Genomic DNA, 20,899 nt, shown 5'->3' on the forward strand with positions numbered 1-20,899 from the left:
CCCCTAGGGTGGATAAGGCACTCACGCTTATCAAAACAAGTGGCGTTACCGTCTCCTGAAACGGCCGCCCTCAAGGATCCAGCTGATAGGAGGCTGGAAACTACCCTGAAAAGTATATACACTCATACTGGTGTTATACTGCGACCAGCCATCGCCTCAGCATGGATGTGCAGTGCTGGGGTGGTTTGGTCGGATTCCCTGACTGAAAATATTGATACCCTGGATAGGGACAGTATTTTATTGACTATAGAGCAATTAAAGGATGCTTTTCTTTATATGCGAGATGCTCAGAGGGATATTTGCACTCTGGCATCGAGAGTAAGTGCGATGTCCATATCTGCCAGAAGAAGTTTATGGACGCGACAGTGGTCAGGTGATGCGGATTCCAAACGGCATATGGAAGTATTGCCGTATAAAGGGGAGGAATTATTTGGGGTCGGTCTATCGGATTTGGTGGCCACGGCAACAGCCGGGAAATCCACCTTTTTACCTCAGGTCCCCTCCCAACAGAAAAAGACACCGTCTTTTCAGCCGCAGTCCTTTCGTTCCTATAAGAACAAGCGGGCAAAAGGACAGTCATATCTGCCCCGAGGCAAAGGAAAGGGTAAGAGAGTGCACCAAGCAGCTCCCTCCCAGGAGCAGAAGCCCTCCCCGGCTTCTGCAAAGCCCTCAGCATGACGTTGGGGCTTTACAAGCGGACTCAGGGGCGGTGGGGGGTCGACTCAAGAATTTCAGCGCACAGTGGGCTCACTCACAGGTGGACCCCTGGATCCTGCAGGTAGTATCTCAGGGTTACAGGTTGGAATTCGAGAAGTCTCCCCCTCGCCGGTTCCTAAAGTCTGCTCTGCCAACGTCTCCCTCAGACAGGGCGACGGTATTGGAAGCCATTCACAAGCTGTATTCTCAGCAGGTGATAGTCAAGGTACCCCTCCTACAACAGGGAAAGGGGTATTATTCCACACTATTTGTGGTACCGAAGCCGGACGGCTCGGTAAGACCTATTCTAAATCTGAAATCTTTGAACCTGTACATACAAAAATTCAAGTTCAAGATGGAGTCACTCAGAGCAGTGATAGCGAATCTGGAAGAAGGGGACTTTATGGTGTCCCTGGACATCAAGGATGCTTACCTGCATGTCCCAATTTGCCCTTCACATCAAGGGTACCTCAGGTTCGTGGTGCAAAACTGTCATTATCAGTTTCAGACGCTGCCGTTTGGATTGTCCACGGCACCTCGGGTCTTTACCAAGGTAATGGCCGAAATGATGTTTCTTCTGCGAAGAAAAGGCGTATTAATTATCCCTTACTTGGACGATCTCCTGATAAGGGCAAGGTCCAGAGAACAGCTGGAGGACGTAGTAGCACTAACCCAAGTAGTGCTGCAACAGCACGGGTGGATTCTGAATTTTCCAAAATCTCAATTGACCCCGACGACACGTCTGCTGTTCCTGGGAATGATTCTGGACACGGTTCAGAAAAAGGTGTTTCTTCCGGAGGAGAAAGCCAGGGAGTTATCCGAACTTGTCAGGAACCTCCTAAAACCAGGAAAAGTGTCTGTGCATCAATGCACAAGAGTCCTGGGAAAAATGGTGGCTTCTTACGAAGCGATTCCATTCGGCAGATTCCACGCACGAACTTTTCAGTGGGATCTGCTGGACAAATGGTCCGGATCGCATCTGCAGATGCATCAGCGGATAACTTTGTCTCCACGGACAAGGGTGTCTCTTCTGTGGTGGTTGCAGAGTGCTCATCTGTTAGAGGGCCGCAGATTCGGCATACAGGACTGGGTCCTGGTGACCACGGATGCCAGTCTGAGAGGCTGGGGAGCGGTCACACAGGGAAGAAACTTCCAGGGAGTGTGGTCAAGCCTGGAGATGTCTCTTCACATAAATATACTGGAGCTAAGAGCGATTTACAATGCTCTAAGCCTGGCAAAACCCCTGCTTCAGGGTCAGCCGGTGTTGATCCAGTCGGACAACATCACGGCAGTCGCCCACGTAAACAGACAGGGCGGCACAAGAAGCAGGAGGGCAATGGCAGAAGCTGCAAGGATTCTTCGCTGGGCGGAAGATCATGTGATAGCACTGTCAGCAGTGTTCATTCCGGGAGTGGACAACTGGGAAGCGGAATTCCTCAGCAGACACGATCTACACTCGGGAGAGTGGGGACTTCATCCAGAAGTCTTCCACATGATTGTGAACCGTTGGGAAAAACCAAAGGTGGATATGATGGCGTCCCGCCTCAACAAAAAACTGGACAGGTATTGCGCCAGGTCAAGAGACCCTCAGGCAATAGCTGTGGACGCTCTGGTAACACCGTGGGTGTTCCAGTCAGTGTATGTGTTTCCTCCTCTGCCTCTCATACCAAAAGTACTGAGAATTATACGGCAAAAGGGAGTAAGAACGATACTCGTGGCTCCGGATTGGCCAAGAAGAACTTGGTACCCGGAACTTCAGGAGATGCTCACGGAAGATCCGTGGCCTCTACCTCTAAGACGGGACCTGCTTCAGCAGGGACCGTGTCTATTCCAAGACTTACCGCGGCTGCGTTTGACGGCATGGCGGTTGAACGCCGAATTCTAAGGGAAAAAGGCATTCCGGAAGAGGTCATCCCTACCCTGGTAAAAGCCAGGAAGGAGGTGACTGCACAACATTATCACCGCATTTGGAGAAAATATGTTGCGTGGTGTGAGGCCAGGAAGGGCCCGACGGAGGAATTTCAACTGGGTCGATTCCTACATTTCCTGCAAACAGGATTGTCTATGGGCCTCAAATTAGGGTCCATTAAGGTTCAAATTTCGGCCCTGTCGATTTTCTTCCAGAAAGAATTGGCTTCAGTTCCTGAAGTCCAGACTTTTGTAAAAGGAGTACTACATATACAGCCCCCGGTTGTGCCCCCAGTGGCTCCGTGGGATCTTAATGTAGTTTTGGATTTTCTCAAATCCCATTGGTTTGAGCCACTCAAATCGGTGGATTTGAAATATCTTACATGGAAAGTAACCATGCTACTGGCCCTGGCTTCAGCCAGGAGAGTGTCAGAATTGGCGGCTTTATCGTATAAAAGCCCATATCTGATTTTCCATTCGGACAGGGCAGAACTGCGGACGCGTCCTCAGTTTCTGCCTAAGGTGGTTTCAGCGTTTCACCTGAACCAGCCTATTGTGGTGCCTGCGGCTACTAGCGATTTGGAGGATTCCAAGTTGCTGGACGTTGTCAGGGCATTGAAAGGACGGCTGGAGTCAGAAAATCTGACTCGCTGTTTATACTGTATGCACCCAACAAGCTGGGTGCTCCTGCTTCTAAGCAGACGATTGCTCGTTGGATTTGTAGCACAATTCAACTTGCACATTCTGTGGCAGGCCTGCCACAGCCTAAATCTATCAAGGCCCATTCCACAAGGAAGGTGGGCTCATCTTGGGCGGCTGCCCGAGGGGTCTCGGCATTACAACTCTGCCGAGCAGCTACGTGGTCGGGGGAGAACACGTTTGTAAAATTCTACAAATTTGATACCCTGGCTAAAGAGGACCTGGAGTTCTCTCATTCGGTGCTGCAGAGTCATCCGCACTCTCCCGCCCGTTTGGGAGCTTTGGTATAATTCCCATGGTCCTTACGGAGTCCCAGCATCCACTAGGACGTCAGAGAAAATAAGATTTTACTTACCGATAAATCTATTTCTCGTAGTCCGTAGTGGATGCTGGGCGCCCATCCCAAGTGCGGATTGTCTGCAATACTTGTACATAGTTATTGTTACAAAAAAATCGGGTTGTTATTGTTGTGAGCCGTCTGTTCAGAGGCTCCTACGTTTGTCATACTGTTAACTGGGTTCAGATCACAGGTTGTACGGTGTGATTGGTGTGGCTGGTATGAGTCTTACCCGGGATTCAAAATCCTTCCTTATTGTGTACGCTCGTCCGGGCACAGTATCCTAACTGAGGCTTGGAGGAGGGTCATAGGGGGAGGAGCCAGTGCACACCACCTAGTCCTAAAGCTTTTATTTTTGTGCCCTGTCTCCTGCGGAGCCGCTAATCCCCATGGTCCTGACGGAGTCCCAGCATCCACTACGGACTACGAGAAATAGATTTATCGGTAAGTAAAATCTTATTATTAGGCTAATGAACATTTGTCCAAAAAAGGGAATTGGTATTGAATGTAAAATAATATTTATACCTTTTTTTTTTTTTTTTTAAATACGTTTAGTTTGTATTTGTTATTCATTAATAATTAGAATATTTATTATAACCTGATTCTAATGGATTCATTTACTAAAGTGTTAGACTTTTTTTTTTAAGAACTGGTGATGTTGCCCATAGCAACCAATCAGATTCTACTTAACATTTATCTAGTTGCTTCTAGAAGATAATAGAATCTGGTTGCTATGGGCAACATCACCAGTTATAAAAAAATAAAAAAAACTACCACCTTAGAAAATTTACCCCTATGACTTTAAGCTTAGATTTAATGTCACAATTACCAACCCATATTTCTTGTTTTATTAGCAACTATCTGGACCAGATAGCAGAGGAGGTTAATGATAAATTGCAGGAAGCTGGCCAAGTGACTATATCAGAACTGTGCAAGACTTACGACCTTCCGGGAGACTTCCTGACAGAGGTGATAAAGGACTCCGCCAGAGTCATAATTCAGCAGCTCTGTATTTTATTATTATTATACTTCTGCTTTAGAGCGTGGATCGGTTACACCTCAGTTAACATTTTCTGAAATATAGGGGGTCATTCAGATCTGATTACTGGGCGGCATTTTTTGCAGTCCTGCGATCAGCTAGTCGCCGCCTACAGTTGGAGTGTATTTTCACCGCGCAAGTGTGCGATCGCATGTGTAGCAGAGCTGCACAAACTGATTTTGTGCAGTCTCTGCGCAACCCACGACTTACTCTTCCTGTGCGGTAGAATCCTGATGATCGGGGCCGGAGCTGACGTCAGACACCCTCCCTGAAAACTCCTGAACCCGCCTGCGGTTTTCCAAACACCTGAAAACGGTCAGCTGCCACCCACAAACGCCCAATTCCTGTCAGTTTCCGTGAAAACGCCGGTGCGAATGGATCGTTCGCACAATCCCGTCGCAGGGCGCCGATGCCCGTTGCAGCCGTGTGAAGCGCCGGCGCGGTGCATATGCACGCGCAGTTTGGATCTGATCGCCCGCTGTGCGAAAATGCACAGCAGTGATCAGATCTGAATGACCTTCATAGTTTTTCTGGTTAACAGCAGATTTCTCTTTTATATTACAGATGCCTTTAGTACTTGGCTGTGAAAACTGATCAAATCATTAAAGTATTACTTTCGTTACACCATAAGTAATTTTATAAAGAAGTCTGAGTGAGCTCATCTGTTTAGATAGATTCACCATAATGATGAGGTGCAGCTGCACTTCCCCTGTGGAGCAGTTGTCAGCCATCCACTCTCGTTTCTACTCAATGGGGGTAATTCTGAGTTGATCGCAGCAGCAAGTTTGTTAGCAATTGGGCAAAACCATGTGCACTGCAGGGGAGGCAGATATAACGTGCAGAGAGAGTTAGATTTGGGTGGGTTATTTTGTTTCTGTGCAGGGTAAATACTGGCTGCTTTATTTTTACACTGCAATTTAGATTGCAGATTGAACACACCACACCCAAATCTAACTCTCTCTGCACATGTTATATCTGCCTCCCCTGCAGTGCACATGGTTTTGCCCCCATTGTCCGACTGTATCTGCACGGGATGATCTTGAAGATGTACCGCTTGTAGAAGGCCGTTGTAAATGGCTCTCAATTCCAGAATGTTTATGTGAAGGCAGGCTTCCTGACTTGACCATTTTCCTTGGAAGCTCCCCAGCCTCGGAGACTTGCATCCGTGGTTACCAGGACCCAGTCCTGAATCCCGAACCTGCGTCCCTCTAGTAGGAGAGAACTGTGTAGCCACCACAGGAGCGAAATCGGATTTTTCCGTATTTTGGAATAATTGCATACCATAATGAAATATCATGGCGATGGGACCCAAGTCTAAGCACAGAATGCATTTGTTTCATATACACCTTCTAGACACAGCCTGAAGGTCATTTTAGTCAATATTTTTAATAAATTTGTGCATTAAACAATGTGGGGGAGGCAGATATAACATGTGTAGAGAGTTAGATTTGGGTGGGTTATTTTATTTCTGTGCAGGGAAAATACTGGCTGCTTTATTTGTGCACAGCAAATTAGATTGCAGATTGAACACACCCCACCCAAATCTAACTCTCTCTACACATGTTCTATCTGCCTCCCCTGCAGTGCACATGGTTTTGCCCAATTGCTACCAAAAATCCTGCTGCGATCAACTTGGAATTACCCCCAATGTGAATAGATCATATATTATGTCTGTCATATATGAAGCACAGCAGCAATGTCAGGAATGGGTAACTGATCACTCCATTTGTTACTGGACTACATCTTTCATGGTGCTTATTTAACCAAATGCTGTTCAGCAATAGCTGCAAGTGCACATTTATATGTTTCTTCATTCTTTTCTTTTTAACCACAGTCGCTGACCCTGAGACTTGGAAATATTATTCAAGGGAAGATTGATCAAAACAACAGGGGTGTGATATATACTGAGACATTTGTGGCTCGTCACAAAGCGCGAATTCGTGGTCTTTTCACGGCAATCACAAGGTTAGTTTTTAGTATTTTTAAAAAATTATATATGAAGACTTCCCAGAATACATAATTTACAATAATGGTAGCTATAGTGTTTATATATATATATATATATATATATATATATATATATATATATATATATATATATATATATATATATATATTTTATTGCATCTGTTTTGGGTCTTTTTTTTTTTTTCTGTTTACATCTTGTCAAAAAACACATGCATGTACCTAAGGGGTTTTCACCTTCCGTTCTCAAGTACCTCCTAAAGGTCATGTTTTCCATACAGTGGTGCTGGAAAGTTTGTGAACCCTTCAGAACTTTCTCTATTTCTGGTGAACTTTGCCCAAAAAGTACAGTAGTTAAAGCGAACCAAATCAAACAAATGAGACAAAAATATGAGTTATGCTCACTTTTTATTGAGGAAAATGATCCAATATCACATATCTGTGAGTGTCAAAAGTATGTGAACCTTTACTTTCAGTATCTGATATAACCCCCCCCCCCCCCTCCCCCCGTGCGGCAATAACTGCATGTAGACGTCTCTGGTAATTGCTGATTAGTCCTGAACATCTTGCTGCATGACCCACATTCTCTTGAGACGCAGCTCATGGACAGATGTACTGATATATGTATATGTGTGTGTATATATGTATGTATGTATGTGTGTGCATATATGTATGTATGTGTGTGTGTGTGTGTGTGTGTGTATATGTATATATATATATATATATATATATATATATATATATATATATATATATATATATATACACACACAAGAATGGTATCAAGTTGCGCTCGGGATATGAAAAAGCAGCACCTCTAGAAGAATCCCTCGTCAGCAAGGATTCACAAATGATAAATACATACAGAATCTGAGGGCGCTAGTGACTTATTGCAGACAATCAATATAGTTTAAAATGTATTCTTAAAATACAATGTATGTCTCTACTTCATCTTTTCAAATAACATTGTTGTCATACAGGATGGATACAACATCAACAGATTTCGATATACACCAATCAAGTTTTGGCTCAATTACAGTACCCTATTCAAATATATACCAAGCAGGTTTTAATCAGATGTAGAACCCAACGCGTTTCGTCCCTTAGGACTTCTTCAGGGGTATTAGATCAACATAAGTCTGAAACTAATAACTCCAGACGGTATCCATAATAGTGAGATCAAAAAACGCCTAATGGACTCATAGATTGAAACCAGAGAGACAATTCCTTTGACTATTATTTATAAAAACAGTCAAATATTGGTGAAGTAGGTCTATAAAATTAAAACAGACCCATATAATAGGTGTTTTGTACACCACTGGATAGATAAAAGATTTTAGTTGGCCTCAAATCATGTGGTTTGAGTGCTTCAATACTGCCACCTCTCACAAAGTCCAGTGCATAATATATATATATATATATAGGTGTGTGTGTGTGTGTGTGTGTGTGTATATATATATATATATATATATGTGTGTGTGTATATATATATATATATATATATATATATATATATATATATATATATATATATATATATATATATATATATATATATATATATATATTTCTCTGACGTCCTAGTGGATGCTGGGAACTCCGTAAGGACCATGGGGAATAGCGGCTCCGCAGGAGACTGGGCACAAAAGAAAAGCTTTAGGACTACCTGGTGTGCACTGGCTCCTCCCCCTATGACCCTCCTCCAAGCCTCAGTTAGATTTTTGTGCCCGACCGAGCTGGGTGCAATCTAGGGGGCTCTCCTGAGCTTCTTAGGAAAAGTTAGTTTTAGGTTTTTTATTTTCAGTGAGACCTGCTGGCAACAGGCTCACTGCATCGAGGGACTAAGGGGAGAAGAAGCGAACCTGCCTGCTTGCAGCCAGCTTGGGCTTCTTAGGCTACTGGACACCATTAGCTCCAGAGGGACCGAACACAGGCCCAGCCTCGGAGTCCGGTCCCAGAGCCGCGCCGCCGGCCCTCTTACAGAGCCAGAAGCAAGAAGAAGTCCGGAAAATCGGCGGCAGAAGACATCAGTCTTCACCAAGGTAGCGCACAGCACTGCAGCTGTGCGCCATTGCTCCTCATGCACACCACACGCTCCGGTCATTGATGGGTGCAGGGCGCTGGGGGGGGGCGCCCTGAGCAGCAATATGAACACCTTGGCTGGCTAAAATACATCACATATAACCCCCAGGGCTATATGGATGTATATTAATCCCTGCCAGATTCCTGAAAAAAGCGGGAGAAAAGTCCGCCGAGAAGGGGGCGGAGCCTATCTCCTCAGCACACTGGCGCCATTTTCCCTCACAGCTCCGCTGGAAGGACGTCTCCCTGACTCTCCCCTGCAGTCCTGCACTACAGAAAAGGGTAAAACAAGAGGGGGGGGAGGGGGGCACTAATTAGGCGCAGTATAATATAAACAGCAGCTATAAGGGGAAAAACACTCTGTATAGTGTTATCCCAACATATATATAGCGCTCTGGTGTGTGCTGGCATACTCTCCCTCTGTCTCCCCAAAGGGCTAGTGGGGTCCTGTCCTCTTATCAGAGCATTCCCTGTGTGTGTGCTGTGTGTCGGTACGACTGTGTCGACATGTATGAGGAGGAAAATGATGTGGAGGCGGAGCAATTGCCTATAATGGAGATGTCACCCCCTAGGGAGTCGACACCTGAGTGGATGGGCTTATGGAAGGATTTACGTGAAAGTGTCAGCTCTTTACAAAAGACGGTTGATGACATGAGACCGCCGGCTACTCAGCTTGTGCCTGTCCAGGCGTCTCAAAGACCATCAGGGGCTCTAAAACGCCCGCTACCTCAGATGGCAGATGCAGACGCCGACACGGATACTGAATCCAGTATCGACGATGAAGAGACGAATGTGACTTCCAGTAGGGCCACACGTTACATGATTGAGGCAATGAAAAATGTTTTACACATTTCTGATAGTACAAGTATCACTAAAAAGGGTATTATGTTTGGTGAGAAAAAACTACCTGTAGTTTTTCCTGCTTCTGAGGAATTAAATGAAGTGTGTGATGAAGCGTGGGTTTCTCCCGATAAAAAACTGATAATTCCTAAAAGGTTATTGGCATCATACCCCTTCCCGCCAGAGGATAGGGCACGTTGGGAAACACCCCCTAGGGTGGATAAAGCGCGCACACGATTGTCTAAACAGGTGGCACTACCGTCTCCTGATACGGCCGCCCTTAAGGAACCTGCTGACAGAAAGCAGGAGAATATCCTAAAATGTATATACACTCACACTGGTGTTATACTGCGACCAGCAATCGCCTCAGCCTGGATGTGCAGTGCTGAGGTGGCTTGGTCGGATTCCCTGACTGAAAATATTGATACCCTGGATAGGGACAGTATATTACTGACTATAGAGCATTTAAAAGATGCATTTTTATATATGCGTGATGCACAGAGGGATATTTGCCGACTGGCATCAAGAGTAAGTGCGCTGTCCATATCTGCCAGAAGAGGGTTATGGACGCGGCAGTGGTCAGGTGATGCTGATTCCAAAAGGCATATTGAAGTATTGCCTTATAAAGGGGAGGAGTTATTTGGGGTAGGTCTATCGGACCTAGTGTCCACGGCAACTGCTGGGAAATCCACATTTTTACCCCAGGTAGCCTCTCAACATAAGAAGACGCCGTATTATCAGGCGCAGTCCTTTCGGCCCCATAAGGGCAAGCGGGCAAAAGGCTCCTCATTTCTGCCCCATGGCAGAGGGAGAGGAAAAAGGCTGCAGCAAATAGCCAGTTCCCAGGAACAGAAGCCCTCTCCCGCTTCTGCCAAGTCCTCAGCATGACGCTGGGGCTCTACAAGCGGACTCAGACACGGTGGGGGCCCGTCTCAAGAATTTCAGCGCGCAGTGGGCTCACTCACTAGTGGACCCCTGGATCCTTCAGGTGGTATCTCAGGGGTACAAATTGGAATTCGAGACGTCTCCCCCCCCCCCCCGCCGTTTCCTAAAGTCTGCCTTACCGACGTCTCCCTCCGACAGGGAGGCGGTATTGGAAGCCATTCACAAGCTGTATTCTCAGCAGGTGATAATCAAGGTACCCCTCCTGCAACAGGGAAAGGGGTATTATTCCACGCTGTTTGTGGTACCGAAGCCGGATGGCTCGGTGAGACCTATTTTAAATCTAAAATCTTTGAACACTTACATACAGAGGTTCAAATTCAAGATGGAGTCACTCAGAGCGGTGATCGCGAACCTGGAAGAAGGGGATTATATGGTGTCTCTGGACATCAAGGATGCTTACCTCCATGTCCCAATTTACCCTTCTCACCAAGGGTACCTCAGGTTTGTGGTACAGAACTGCCACTATCCGTTTCAGACGCTGCCGTTTGGATTGTCCACGGCGCCCCGGGTCTTTACCAGAGTAATGGCCGAAATGATGATACTCCTTCGAAGGAAAGGAGTTTTAATTATCCCTTACTTGGACGATCTCCTGATAAGGGCAAGATCCGAGGAACAGTTGGTAGTCTGAGTAGCACTATCTCAAGTAGTGCTGCGGCAGCACGGTTGGATTCTCAATATCCCAAAATCGCAGCTGATCCCGACGTCACGTCTTCTATTCCTAGGGATGATCCTGGACACAGTCCAGAAAAAGGTGTTTCTCCCGGAAGAGAAAGCCAGAGAGTTATCCGAGCTAGTCAGAAACCTCCTAAAACCAGGCCAAGTATCAGTGCATCAATGCACAAGGGTCCTGGGAAAAATGGTGGCTTCCTACGAAGCAATCCCATTCGGCAGATTCCACGCAAGAACATTCCAGTGGGACCTGCTGGACAAATGGTCCGGATCGCATCTTCAGATGCATCGGCGGATAACCCTGTCCCCAAGGACAAGGGTGTCTCTCCTGTGGTGGTTGCAGAGTGCTCATCTTCTAGAGGGCCGCAGATTCGGCATTCAGGACTGGGTCCTGGTGACCACGGATGCCAGCCTGCGAGGCTGGGGAGCAGTCACACAGGGAAGAAACTTCCAGGGCTTGTGGTCAAGCCTGGAGACATCACTTCACATAAATATCCTGGAGTTAAGAGCCATTTACAATGCTCTGAGCCAAGCAAGACCTCTGCTTCAAGGTCAGCCGGTGCTGATCCAGTCGGACAACATCACGGCAGTCGCCCACGTAAACAGACAGGGCGGCACAAGAAGCAGGAGGGCAATGGCAGAAGCTGCAAGGATTCTTCGCTGGGCGGAAAATCATGTGATAGCACTGTCAGCAGTGTTCATTCCGGGAGTGGACAACTGGGAAGCAGACTTCCTCAGCAGGCACAACCTCCACCCAGGAGAGTGGGGACTTCACCCGGAAGTCTTCCACATGATTGTAAACCGTTGGGAAAAACCAAAGGTGGACATGATGGCATCCCGCCTCAACAAAAAACTGGACAGGTATTGCGCCAGGTCAAGGGACCCTCAAGCAATAGCGGTGGACGCTCTGGTAACACCGTGGGTGTACCAGTCAGTGTATGTGTTCTCTCCTCTGCCTCTCATACCCAAGGTGCTGAGGATTATACGGCGGGGAGGAGTAAGAACTATTCTCGTGGCTCCGGATTGGCCAAGAAGGACTTGGTACCCGGAACTTCAAGAAATGCTCACAGAGGACCCGTGGCCTCTACCTCTGAGAAGGGACCTGCTCCAGCAGGGACCCTGTCTGTTCCAAGACTTACCGCGGCTGCGTTTGACGGCATGGCGGTTGAACGCCGGATCTTAAAGGAAAAAGGCATTCCAGACGAAGTCATCCCTACTTTGATAAAAGCCAGAAAGGATGTAACCGCAAAGCATTATCACCGCATCTGGCGGAAATATGTTGCGTGGTGCGAGGCCAAAAAGGCCCCGATGGAGGAATTTCAACTGGGTCGATTCCTGCATTTCCTGCAAGCAGGAGTGTCTATGGGCCTAAAATTAGGATCCATTAAGGTCCAGATTTCGGCCCTGTCGATTTTCTTTCAGAGAGAACTGGCTTCAGTGCCTGAAGTCCAGACGTTTGTTAAGGGAGTGCTACATATACAGCCTCCTTTTGTGCCTCCAGTGGCACCCTGGGATCTGAATGTTTTGGGTTTCCTAAAATCACATTGGTTTGAACCACTCAACACTGTGGATTTAAAATATCTCACATGGAAAGTGGTCATGCTGTTGGCCCTGGCTTCAGCCAGGCGTGTGTCAGAATTGGCGGCTTTATCCTGTAAAAGCCCTTACCTGATTTTTTCATACGGACAGGGCAGAATTGAGGACTCGTCCTCAATTTCTCCCAAAGGTGGTTTCAGCGTTTCATCTGAACCAGCCTATTGTGGTACCTGCGGCTACTAAGGACTTGGAGGACTCCAAGTTGCTGGACGTTGTCAGGGCCCTGAAAATATATGTTTCCAGGACGGCTGGAGTCAGAAAATCTGACTCGCTATTTATCCTGTACGCACCCAACAAGCTGGGTGCTCCTGCTTCTAAGCAGACTATTGCTCGCTGGATTTGTAGTACAATTCAGCTTGCGCATTCTGTGGCAGGCCTGCCACAGCCAAAATCTGTAAAAGCCCACTCCACAAGGAAGGTGGGCTCATCTTGGGCGGCTGCCCGAGGGGTCTCGGCTTTACAACTTTGCCGAGCTGCTACTTGGTCAGGGTCAAATACTTTTGTGAAATTTTACAAATTTGACACTCTGGCTGAGGAGGACCTGGAGTTTTCTCACTCGGTGCTGCAGAGTCATCCGCACTCTCCCGCCCGTTTGGGAGCTTTGGTATAATCCCCATGGTCCTTACGGAGTTCCCAGCATCCACTAGGACGTCAGAGAAAATAAGAATTTACTTACCGATAATTCTATTTCTCGTAGTCCGTAGTGGATGCTGGGCGCCCATCCCAAGTGCGGATTATCTGCAATACTTGTACATAGTTATTGTTAACAAATCGGGTTATTGTTGTTGTGAGCCATCTATCCAGAGGCTCCTCTGTTATCATGCTGTTAACTAGGTTCATATCACAAGTTGTACGGTGTGATTGGTGTGGCTGGTATGAGTCTTACCCGGGATTCAAAATCCTTCCTTATTGTGTACGCTCGTCCGGGCACAGTATCCTAACTGAGGCTTGGAGGAGGGTCATAGGGGGAGGAGCCAGTGCACACCAGGTAGTCCTAAAGCTTTTCTTTTGTGCCCAGTCTCCTGCGGAGCCGCTATTCCCCATGGTCCTTACGGAGTTCCCAGCATCCACTACGGACTACGAGAAATAGAATTATCGGTAAGTAAATTCCTATTATATATATATATATATATGTCAGGGAAACCGTTACAATCTCCTGGGGTAGATGACAGCAGTGATCACACAAGTCCGTTGGTTCGGTGCTATACAGGTTGAGTCTCCCTTATCCAAAATGCTTGGGACCAGAGGTATTTTGGATATGGTATTTTTCCGTATTTTGGAATAATTGCATACCATAATGAGATATCATGGTGATGGGACCTAAATCTAAGCACAGAATGCATTTATGTTTCATATACACCTTATACACACAGCCTGTAGGTAATTTTAGCCAATATTTTATTTAACTTTGTGCAGTAAACAAAGTGTGTCTACATTCACACAATTCATTTATGTTACATATACACTTTATACACACAGCCTGAAGGTCATTTAATACAATATTTTTAATAACTTTGTGTAATAAACAAAGTTTGTGTACATTGAGCCATCAAAAAACAAAGGTTTCACTATTTCACTCTCACTCAAAAAAGTCTATTTCGGAATATTCCGTATTTCGGAATATTTGGATATGGGATACTCAACCTGTATATATTTTCCTTTAGAATATTCTAGTATAATTCAGAATTCATTGTCCCATCAATGATGGCAGGTCATCCTGGGAAAAGGAAATACTATGGTGTCTCTGAGAAAAACCTGTGTGCTGTGACTGGTAAAAACCTTCTTGTATTTTTGTTATGGAGTGAGGAATTACCCTGTGATTAGTTAGCGCCTGATGGTAAGGTATTTTATTTTTATGTTAATTTCTCATACGTCCTAGAGGATGCTGGGGTCCACTTCAGTACCATGGGGTATAGACGGTTCCGCAGGAGCCATGGGCACTTTAAGACTTTTCAAAGGTTGTGAACTGGCTCCTCCCTCTATGCCCCTCCTCCAGACCTCCGTTTTAGAAATGTGCCCAGGCAGACTGGATGCACTCCAGGGGAGCTCTACTGAGTTTCTCTGAAAAGACATATGTTAGGTTTTTTATTTTCAGGGAGAACTGCTGGCAACAGTCTCCCTGCTTCGTGGGACTGAGGGGGCAGAAGTAGGAACCAACTTCCTAAAGAGTTTCATGGCTCTGCTTCTGGCTGACAGGACACCATTAGCTCCTGAAGGGTACTGAACGCTAGCTGCGCCTAGATGCTCACTCCCACAGCACGCCGTCACTCCCCTTGCAGAGCCAGAAGACAGGTGAGTGTAAAAAGATAGATCTTCAGTCAAGGTGACGGCTAAAGGTACCGCGCGGCTGGCGGGAGTGCAGCGTGCCATGTTGCCCACTCATGCACAGGCACTGCAGGGGGCAGCATGAAACCTGATTAAACTGGCAGAAAGGGGGCATAAGATGCCATGGCACAGCCCTACCCCCGCCAGTATAAATATTTTTGAGAAAATCGCTGAGGAGAAACGTGCCATTGCGGGGGCGGAGCTTCCTCCTCAGTCAGCCAGCACACTGCTCAGTGCCATTTTCTCTCTCTCCTCGGGCTGCAGAGACAACGCTGGTCCTCCTCCACTTCTGAATACAAGTATCGGGGTGCAAAAAAAGGGGGGGGGCACAGTGAATTTGGTGCTTTACATTGTGTATTACATATAAAAAAGCGCTGTATGTCAGTGGGCATTTTATGTTTCACAAGCATTGTGTTACTGGCGCTGGGTTTGTGAACTGGCTGCTCCTATCTGTGTTCTTCTGACAGATTTTACTGTGGGTCTGTCCCCTATAAGTCCCGGAGTGTCTGTGGTTTGTGTGTCATGTCTGAGGCAGGGAGTTCTTCCCCTGAGTGAGCCATTTTAGGGACACAGAGTTGTAATGTGGTGGCGCTGCCGGCACACCATGAGCCTGCATGGGTGAAAAAAATACGTGATACAGGTTGAGTATCCCTTATCCAAAATGCTTGGGACCAGAGGTATTTTGGATATGAGATTTTTCTGTATTTTGGAATAATTGCATACCATAATGAGAATCATGGTGATGGGACCCAAGTCTAAGCACAGAATACATTTATGTTTCATATATACCTTATACACACAGCCTGAAGGTAATTTTAGCTAATATTTTTTATAACTTTGTGCATTAAACAAAGTGTGTGTACATTCACATAATTCATTTGTTTCACATACACCATATACACACAGCCTGAAGGTCATTTAATACAATATTTTTAATAACTTTGTGTATTAAACAAAGTTTGTGTACATTGAGCCATCAAAAAACAAAGGTTTCACTCTCTCACGCTCACTCAAAAAATTCTGTATTTCGGAATATTCCGTATTTCGGAATATTTGGATATGGGATACTCAACCTGTAGTGTGAATCATATCAGTAGGAGATTAGATAAGTGTGAGTCTCATGCAGAAAGCTGCAGAAAATCAGTTGAAGATGTGATTTTTCAGGGTTCTGCTGTCTCATCCGCAGGCGACCCCTCTGGGTCACATAAATGACCGTTTGCAAACCTTGTACATGCTGATACCGACACGGACTCTGATTCTTGTCGACGATAGTGATTCCAGGGAGGTAGATCCTAAATTGGCAAAAAACATACAATATATGATTGTTGCTATAAAGGAGGTTTTAGATGTTACGGAAGCCCCTGCTGTTCCTCAGGAGAAGGCTTATTTCTATAAGGAAAAGAAATGTAAGGTAACGTTCCCTCCTTCCCACGAGCTCAATACTCTTTTTGAGGGAGTGTGGGTGAATCCTGAAAAGAAATTTCGTATTCCCAAAAGGATTCAAATTGCTTATCCCTTTCCTTTAGAGGACAGGAAAAGATGGGAGTGACCCCTGGTGTTAGACATTGCACTGTCAAGGTTGACAAAAAAGGTGATTCTCCCTGCACCTGGGACGGCTTCACTAAAGGAGCCGGCAGACCGCAAAATGGAGACCACGTTAAAATCTATTTATGTGGCCAATGATACGCTGCTCAGACCCACCATTGCTTGCGCATGGGTGAGTCGTGCTATTGAAAAATGGTCTGATAACTTGTCATCTGAAATTGACACGATTGATAGAGATGAGATACTCCTAACATTAGGTAATATCAAAGACGCTGCAGCATACATGCTGGAAGCTATGAAGGATATTGGACTCTTGGGTTCAACAGCCGCTACCATGGCAGTATCGGCTCGGAGGGCGTTGTGGATTCGCCAGTGGAATGCTGATGCAGATTCCAAAAGAAATATGGAGGCTCTCCCGTATAAAGGTGAGGCCTTGTTTGGTGATGGGCTGGATGCATTAATCTCTGCGGCTACCGCAGGTAAGTCGACATTCTTGCCCTATGCTCCTGCACCGGCGAAAAAGACACATCACTCTCACATGCAGTCCTTTCGGCCCAACAAATACAAAAAGGCCAAAGGTTCCCCCTTCTTTGCAGGTAGGGGAAGGGGAAAAGGAAAGAAATCTGCAGCGTCTCCAGGATCCCAGGAGCAGAAGTCAACCCCTACTTCTGCCAAATCTACAGCATGACGCTGGGGCTCCCTTGCGGGAGTCCGCTCGGGTGGGAGCACGTCTGAAACTCTTCAGTCGAATTTGGATTCAATCTGGCCTGGACCCATGGGTCTTACAAATAGTGTCCCAAGGGTACAGACTGGAGTTTCAAGACGTCCCCCCATGCCGATTTTTCAAATCAACCTTGCCAGCTTTTCTTCCAGAAAGAGAGGCAGTAACAACGGCAATTCAAAAACTATGTCAGGATCAGGTCATTATCCTGGTACCTTTGTCACAAAGAGGAGAGGGTTTTTATTCAAGCCTCTTCGTAGTTCCAAAGCCGGATGGCTCGGTCAGACCGATTTTAAACCTGAAAAATCTAAATCTCTACCTGAAAAGGTTCAAGTTCAAGATGGAATCCCTGAGGGTAGTGATTTCCAGTCTGGAGGAGGGGGACTTCATGGTGTCAGTAGACATAAAGGATGCTTACTTGCATGTTCCCATTTATTCTCCTCACCAAGCTTATCTGAGATTCGCAGTACAGGATTGCCATTACCAGTTCCAGACGTTGCCGTTCGGACTCTCCACGGCACCAGGGTATTCACCAAGGTGATGGCAGAGATGATGGTCCTCCTTCGTCAAAAAGGAGTCAATATAATTCCTTATCTGGACGATCTCCTGATAAAAGCGAGATCCAGGGAACAGTTGGTGCGGAACATCGCACTCTCCCTGTCAATACTCCAACAACACGGTTGGATCATGAATTTTCCCAAGTCCTTTTTAGGGATGATTCTGGACACAGAAGTACAGAGAGTATTTCTTCCAGTGGAATAGGCTCTGGAAATCCAGAAAATGGTCAAACAAATATTAAAACTAACAAGCGTGTCAATCCATCAATGCATTCGGTTGTTGGGGAAAATGGTAGTGGCCTACGAGGCCATACAGTTTGGCCGATTTCATGCCAGAGTATTCCAGTGGGACCTGTTGGACAAGTGGTCCGGATCCCACCTACACATACACCGGAAGATAATCCTGTCCTCCAAAGCCAGGATTTCGCTCCTGTGGTGGCTACACAGTTCTCTCCTACTAGAGGGACGCAGGTTCGGGATTCAGGACTGGGTCCTGGTAACCACGGATGCAAGTCTCCGAGGCTGGGGAGCTTCCAAGGAAAATGGTCAAGTCAGGAAGCCTGCCTTCACATAAACATTCTGGAATTGAGAGCCATTTACAACGGCCTTCTACAAGCGGTACATCTTCAAGATCATCCCGTGCAGATACAGTCGGACAATGGGGGTCCGACTGTACTGCTAACTTTGTTAGAAGTTGGGCAAAACCATGTGCACTGCAGGGGAGGCAGATATAACATGTGCAGAGAGAGTTAGATTTGGGTGGGGTGTGTTCAATCTGCAATCTAAATTGCAGTGTAAAAATAAAGCAGCCAGTATTTACCCTGCACAGAAACAAAATAACCAACCCAAATCTAACTCTATCTGCGCATGTTACATCTGCCTCCCCTGCAGTGCACATGGTTTTGCCCAACTGCTAACAAAGTTCCTGCTGCGATCAACTCAGAATTACCCCCAATGTAACAGCAGTCGCGTACATAAACAGGCAAGGCGGAAGGAAAAGCAGAGCGGCAATGGCAGAGGTGGCAAGGATTCTCCTCTGGGCAGAAAGACATGTAAGAGCTCTGTCAGCAATTTTCATTCCGGGAGTGGACAACTGGGAAGCAGACTTCCTCAGCGGACACGATCTCCATCCAGGATAGTGGGGCCTCCACCAAGAAGTCTTCGCAGAGGTGACAAGTCTTTGGGGAGTTCCTCAAGTAGACATATTGGCATCTCGTCTAAACAAGAAGCTTCAGAGAGATTGTTCCTGGTCGAGAGACCCTCAAGCAATAGCAGTGGATGCACTGGTGACCCATTGGGTGTTTCGGTCGGTATATGTTTTCCCTCCACTTCCACTGATTCCAAAAGTTCTCTAAATAATAATAAGAACAAGAGTTCGAGCAGTCTTCTTTGCCCCAGACTGGCCAAGGAGGGCTTGGTATCCAGATCTTCAGGAGTTGCTCATAGAAGATCCTCGGCCTCTTCCTCCTCGAGCTGACCTACTACAGCAGGGACCGTGTGTGTATCAAGACTTACCGCGGCTACGTTTGACGGCATGGCTGTTGAGCGCCGGATCCTAGCCCGAAAGGGTATTTCCAAGGAAGTCATCCCCACTCTTATTCAGGCCAGGAAAGGAGTAACGTCTAAACATTACCACCGTATTTGGAGAAAATCAAGAAAGCTCCTACGGAAGAGTTTGAATTGGGATGTTTTCTCTATTTTCTCCAGGCTGGTGTGGATGCGGGCCTTAGATTGGGGTCAATCAAGGTCCAGATTTCGGCCTTATCAGTTTTCTTTCAAAAACAATTGGCCACCTTTCCAGAAGTTCAGACGTTCGTGAAAGGGGTTCTGCACATCCAGCCTCTGTTTGTGCCTACAGTGGCACCATGGGACCTTAATGTGGTGTTGCAGTTCCTTCAGTCAGATTGGTTTGAACCTCTGCAGGAGATAGAATTGAAGTTTCTCACTTGGAAAGTGGTGATGCTTTTGGCATTGGCATCCACAAGGCGGGTGTCTGAGTTGGGTGCCTTGTCTCATAAGGGCCCTTACCTGATCTTCCATGAAGATAGGGCAGAGTTGAGATCTCGCCAACATTTTCTTCCAAAGGTGGTTTCATCTTTCCACATAAACCAACCTATTGTGGTGCCAGTAGCTACTGACACTTTCTCTGAGTCAAAGTCTCTAGATGCAGTTAGAGCTTTGAAGATTTATGTCGCAAGAACTGCTCGGATACGGAAAACAGAGGCTCTGTTTATCCTGTATGCTCCCAACAAGATTGGGTGTCCTGCTTCTAAGCAGACTATTGCGCGCTGGATCAGAGGTACGATTCAGCACGCTCATTCTACGGCAGGATTGCCGATACCGAAGTCGGTGAAGGCCCATTCTACTAGGAAAGTGGGCTCATCCTGGGCGGCTGCCCGGGGCGTCTCGGCTTTACAACTTTACCGAGCGGCTACTTGGTCAGGGTCAAACACATTTGCTAAATTTTATAAGTTTGACACTTTGGCCGATGAGGACCTCAAGTTTGGTCAATCGGTGCTGCAGGGTCATCCGCACCTCCCGCCCGTACTGGAGCTTTGGTATAACCCCATGGTACTGAAGTGGACCCCAGCATCCTCTAGGACGTTTGAGAAAATAGGATTTTAATACCTACTGGTAAATCCTTTTCTCCTAGTCCGTAGAGGATGCTGGGCACCCGACCCAGTGCGTACTTTACCTGCAGTTTGTTAATTATCGTTACACAAGTTGTTACATTTGTTTTCAGCATGTTGCTGCAAATGGTTCATGCCTGTTGTATGTTGAATGCCATGTTGTGCGGCATGGTTGAGGTGTGAGCTGGTATGTATCTCACCATTATTTTTAAAAGTAAATCCTTTCCTCTAAATGTCCGTCTCCCTGGGCACAGTTCCTATAACAGAGGTCTGGAGGAGGGGCATAGAGGGAGGAAGCCAGTTCACACCCTTTGAAAAGTCTTAAAGTGCCCATGGCTCCTGCGG

At 46.5% G+C, this 20,899-nt stretch overlaps 1 protein-coding gene across 1 annotated transcript in view; it reads left to right on the forward strand.

Moving 5' to 3' along the window:
* The window catches only part of UFL1 (UFM1 specific ligase 1), a 199,640-nt gene that overhangs the window by 18,586 nt on the left and 160,155 nt on the right, over positions 1-20,899 (forward strand). The window contains exons 5-6 of the mRNA XM_063917010.1: positions 4,495-4,609; positions 6,514-6,644. Coding sequence (XP_063773080.1) covers positions 4,495-4,609; positions 6,514-6,644 — 246 coding nt within the window. The remainder of the gene's footprint in view (positions 1-4,494; positions 4,610-6,513; positions 6,645-20,899) is intronic.

Source organism: Pseudophryne corroboree, chromosome 4 (assembly GCF_028390025.1).
Source record: "Pseudophryne corroboree isolate aPseCor3 chromosome 4, aPseCor3.hap2, whole genome shotgun sequence".
Taxonomy (NCBI): Eukaryota; Metazoa; Chordata; class Amphibia; order Anura; family Myobatrachidae; genus Pseudophryne; species Pseudophryne corroboree.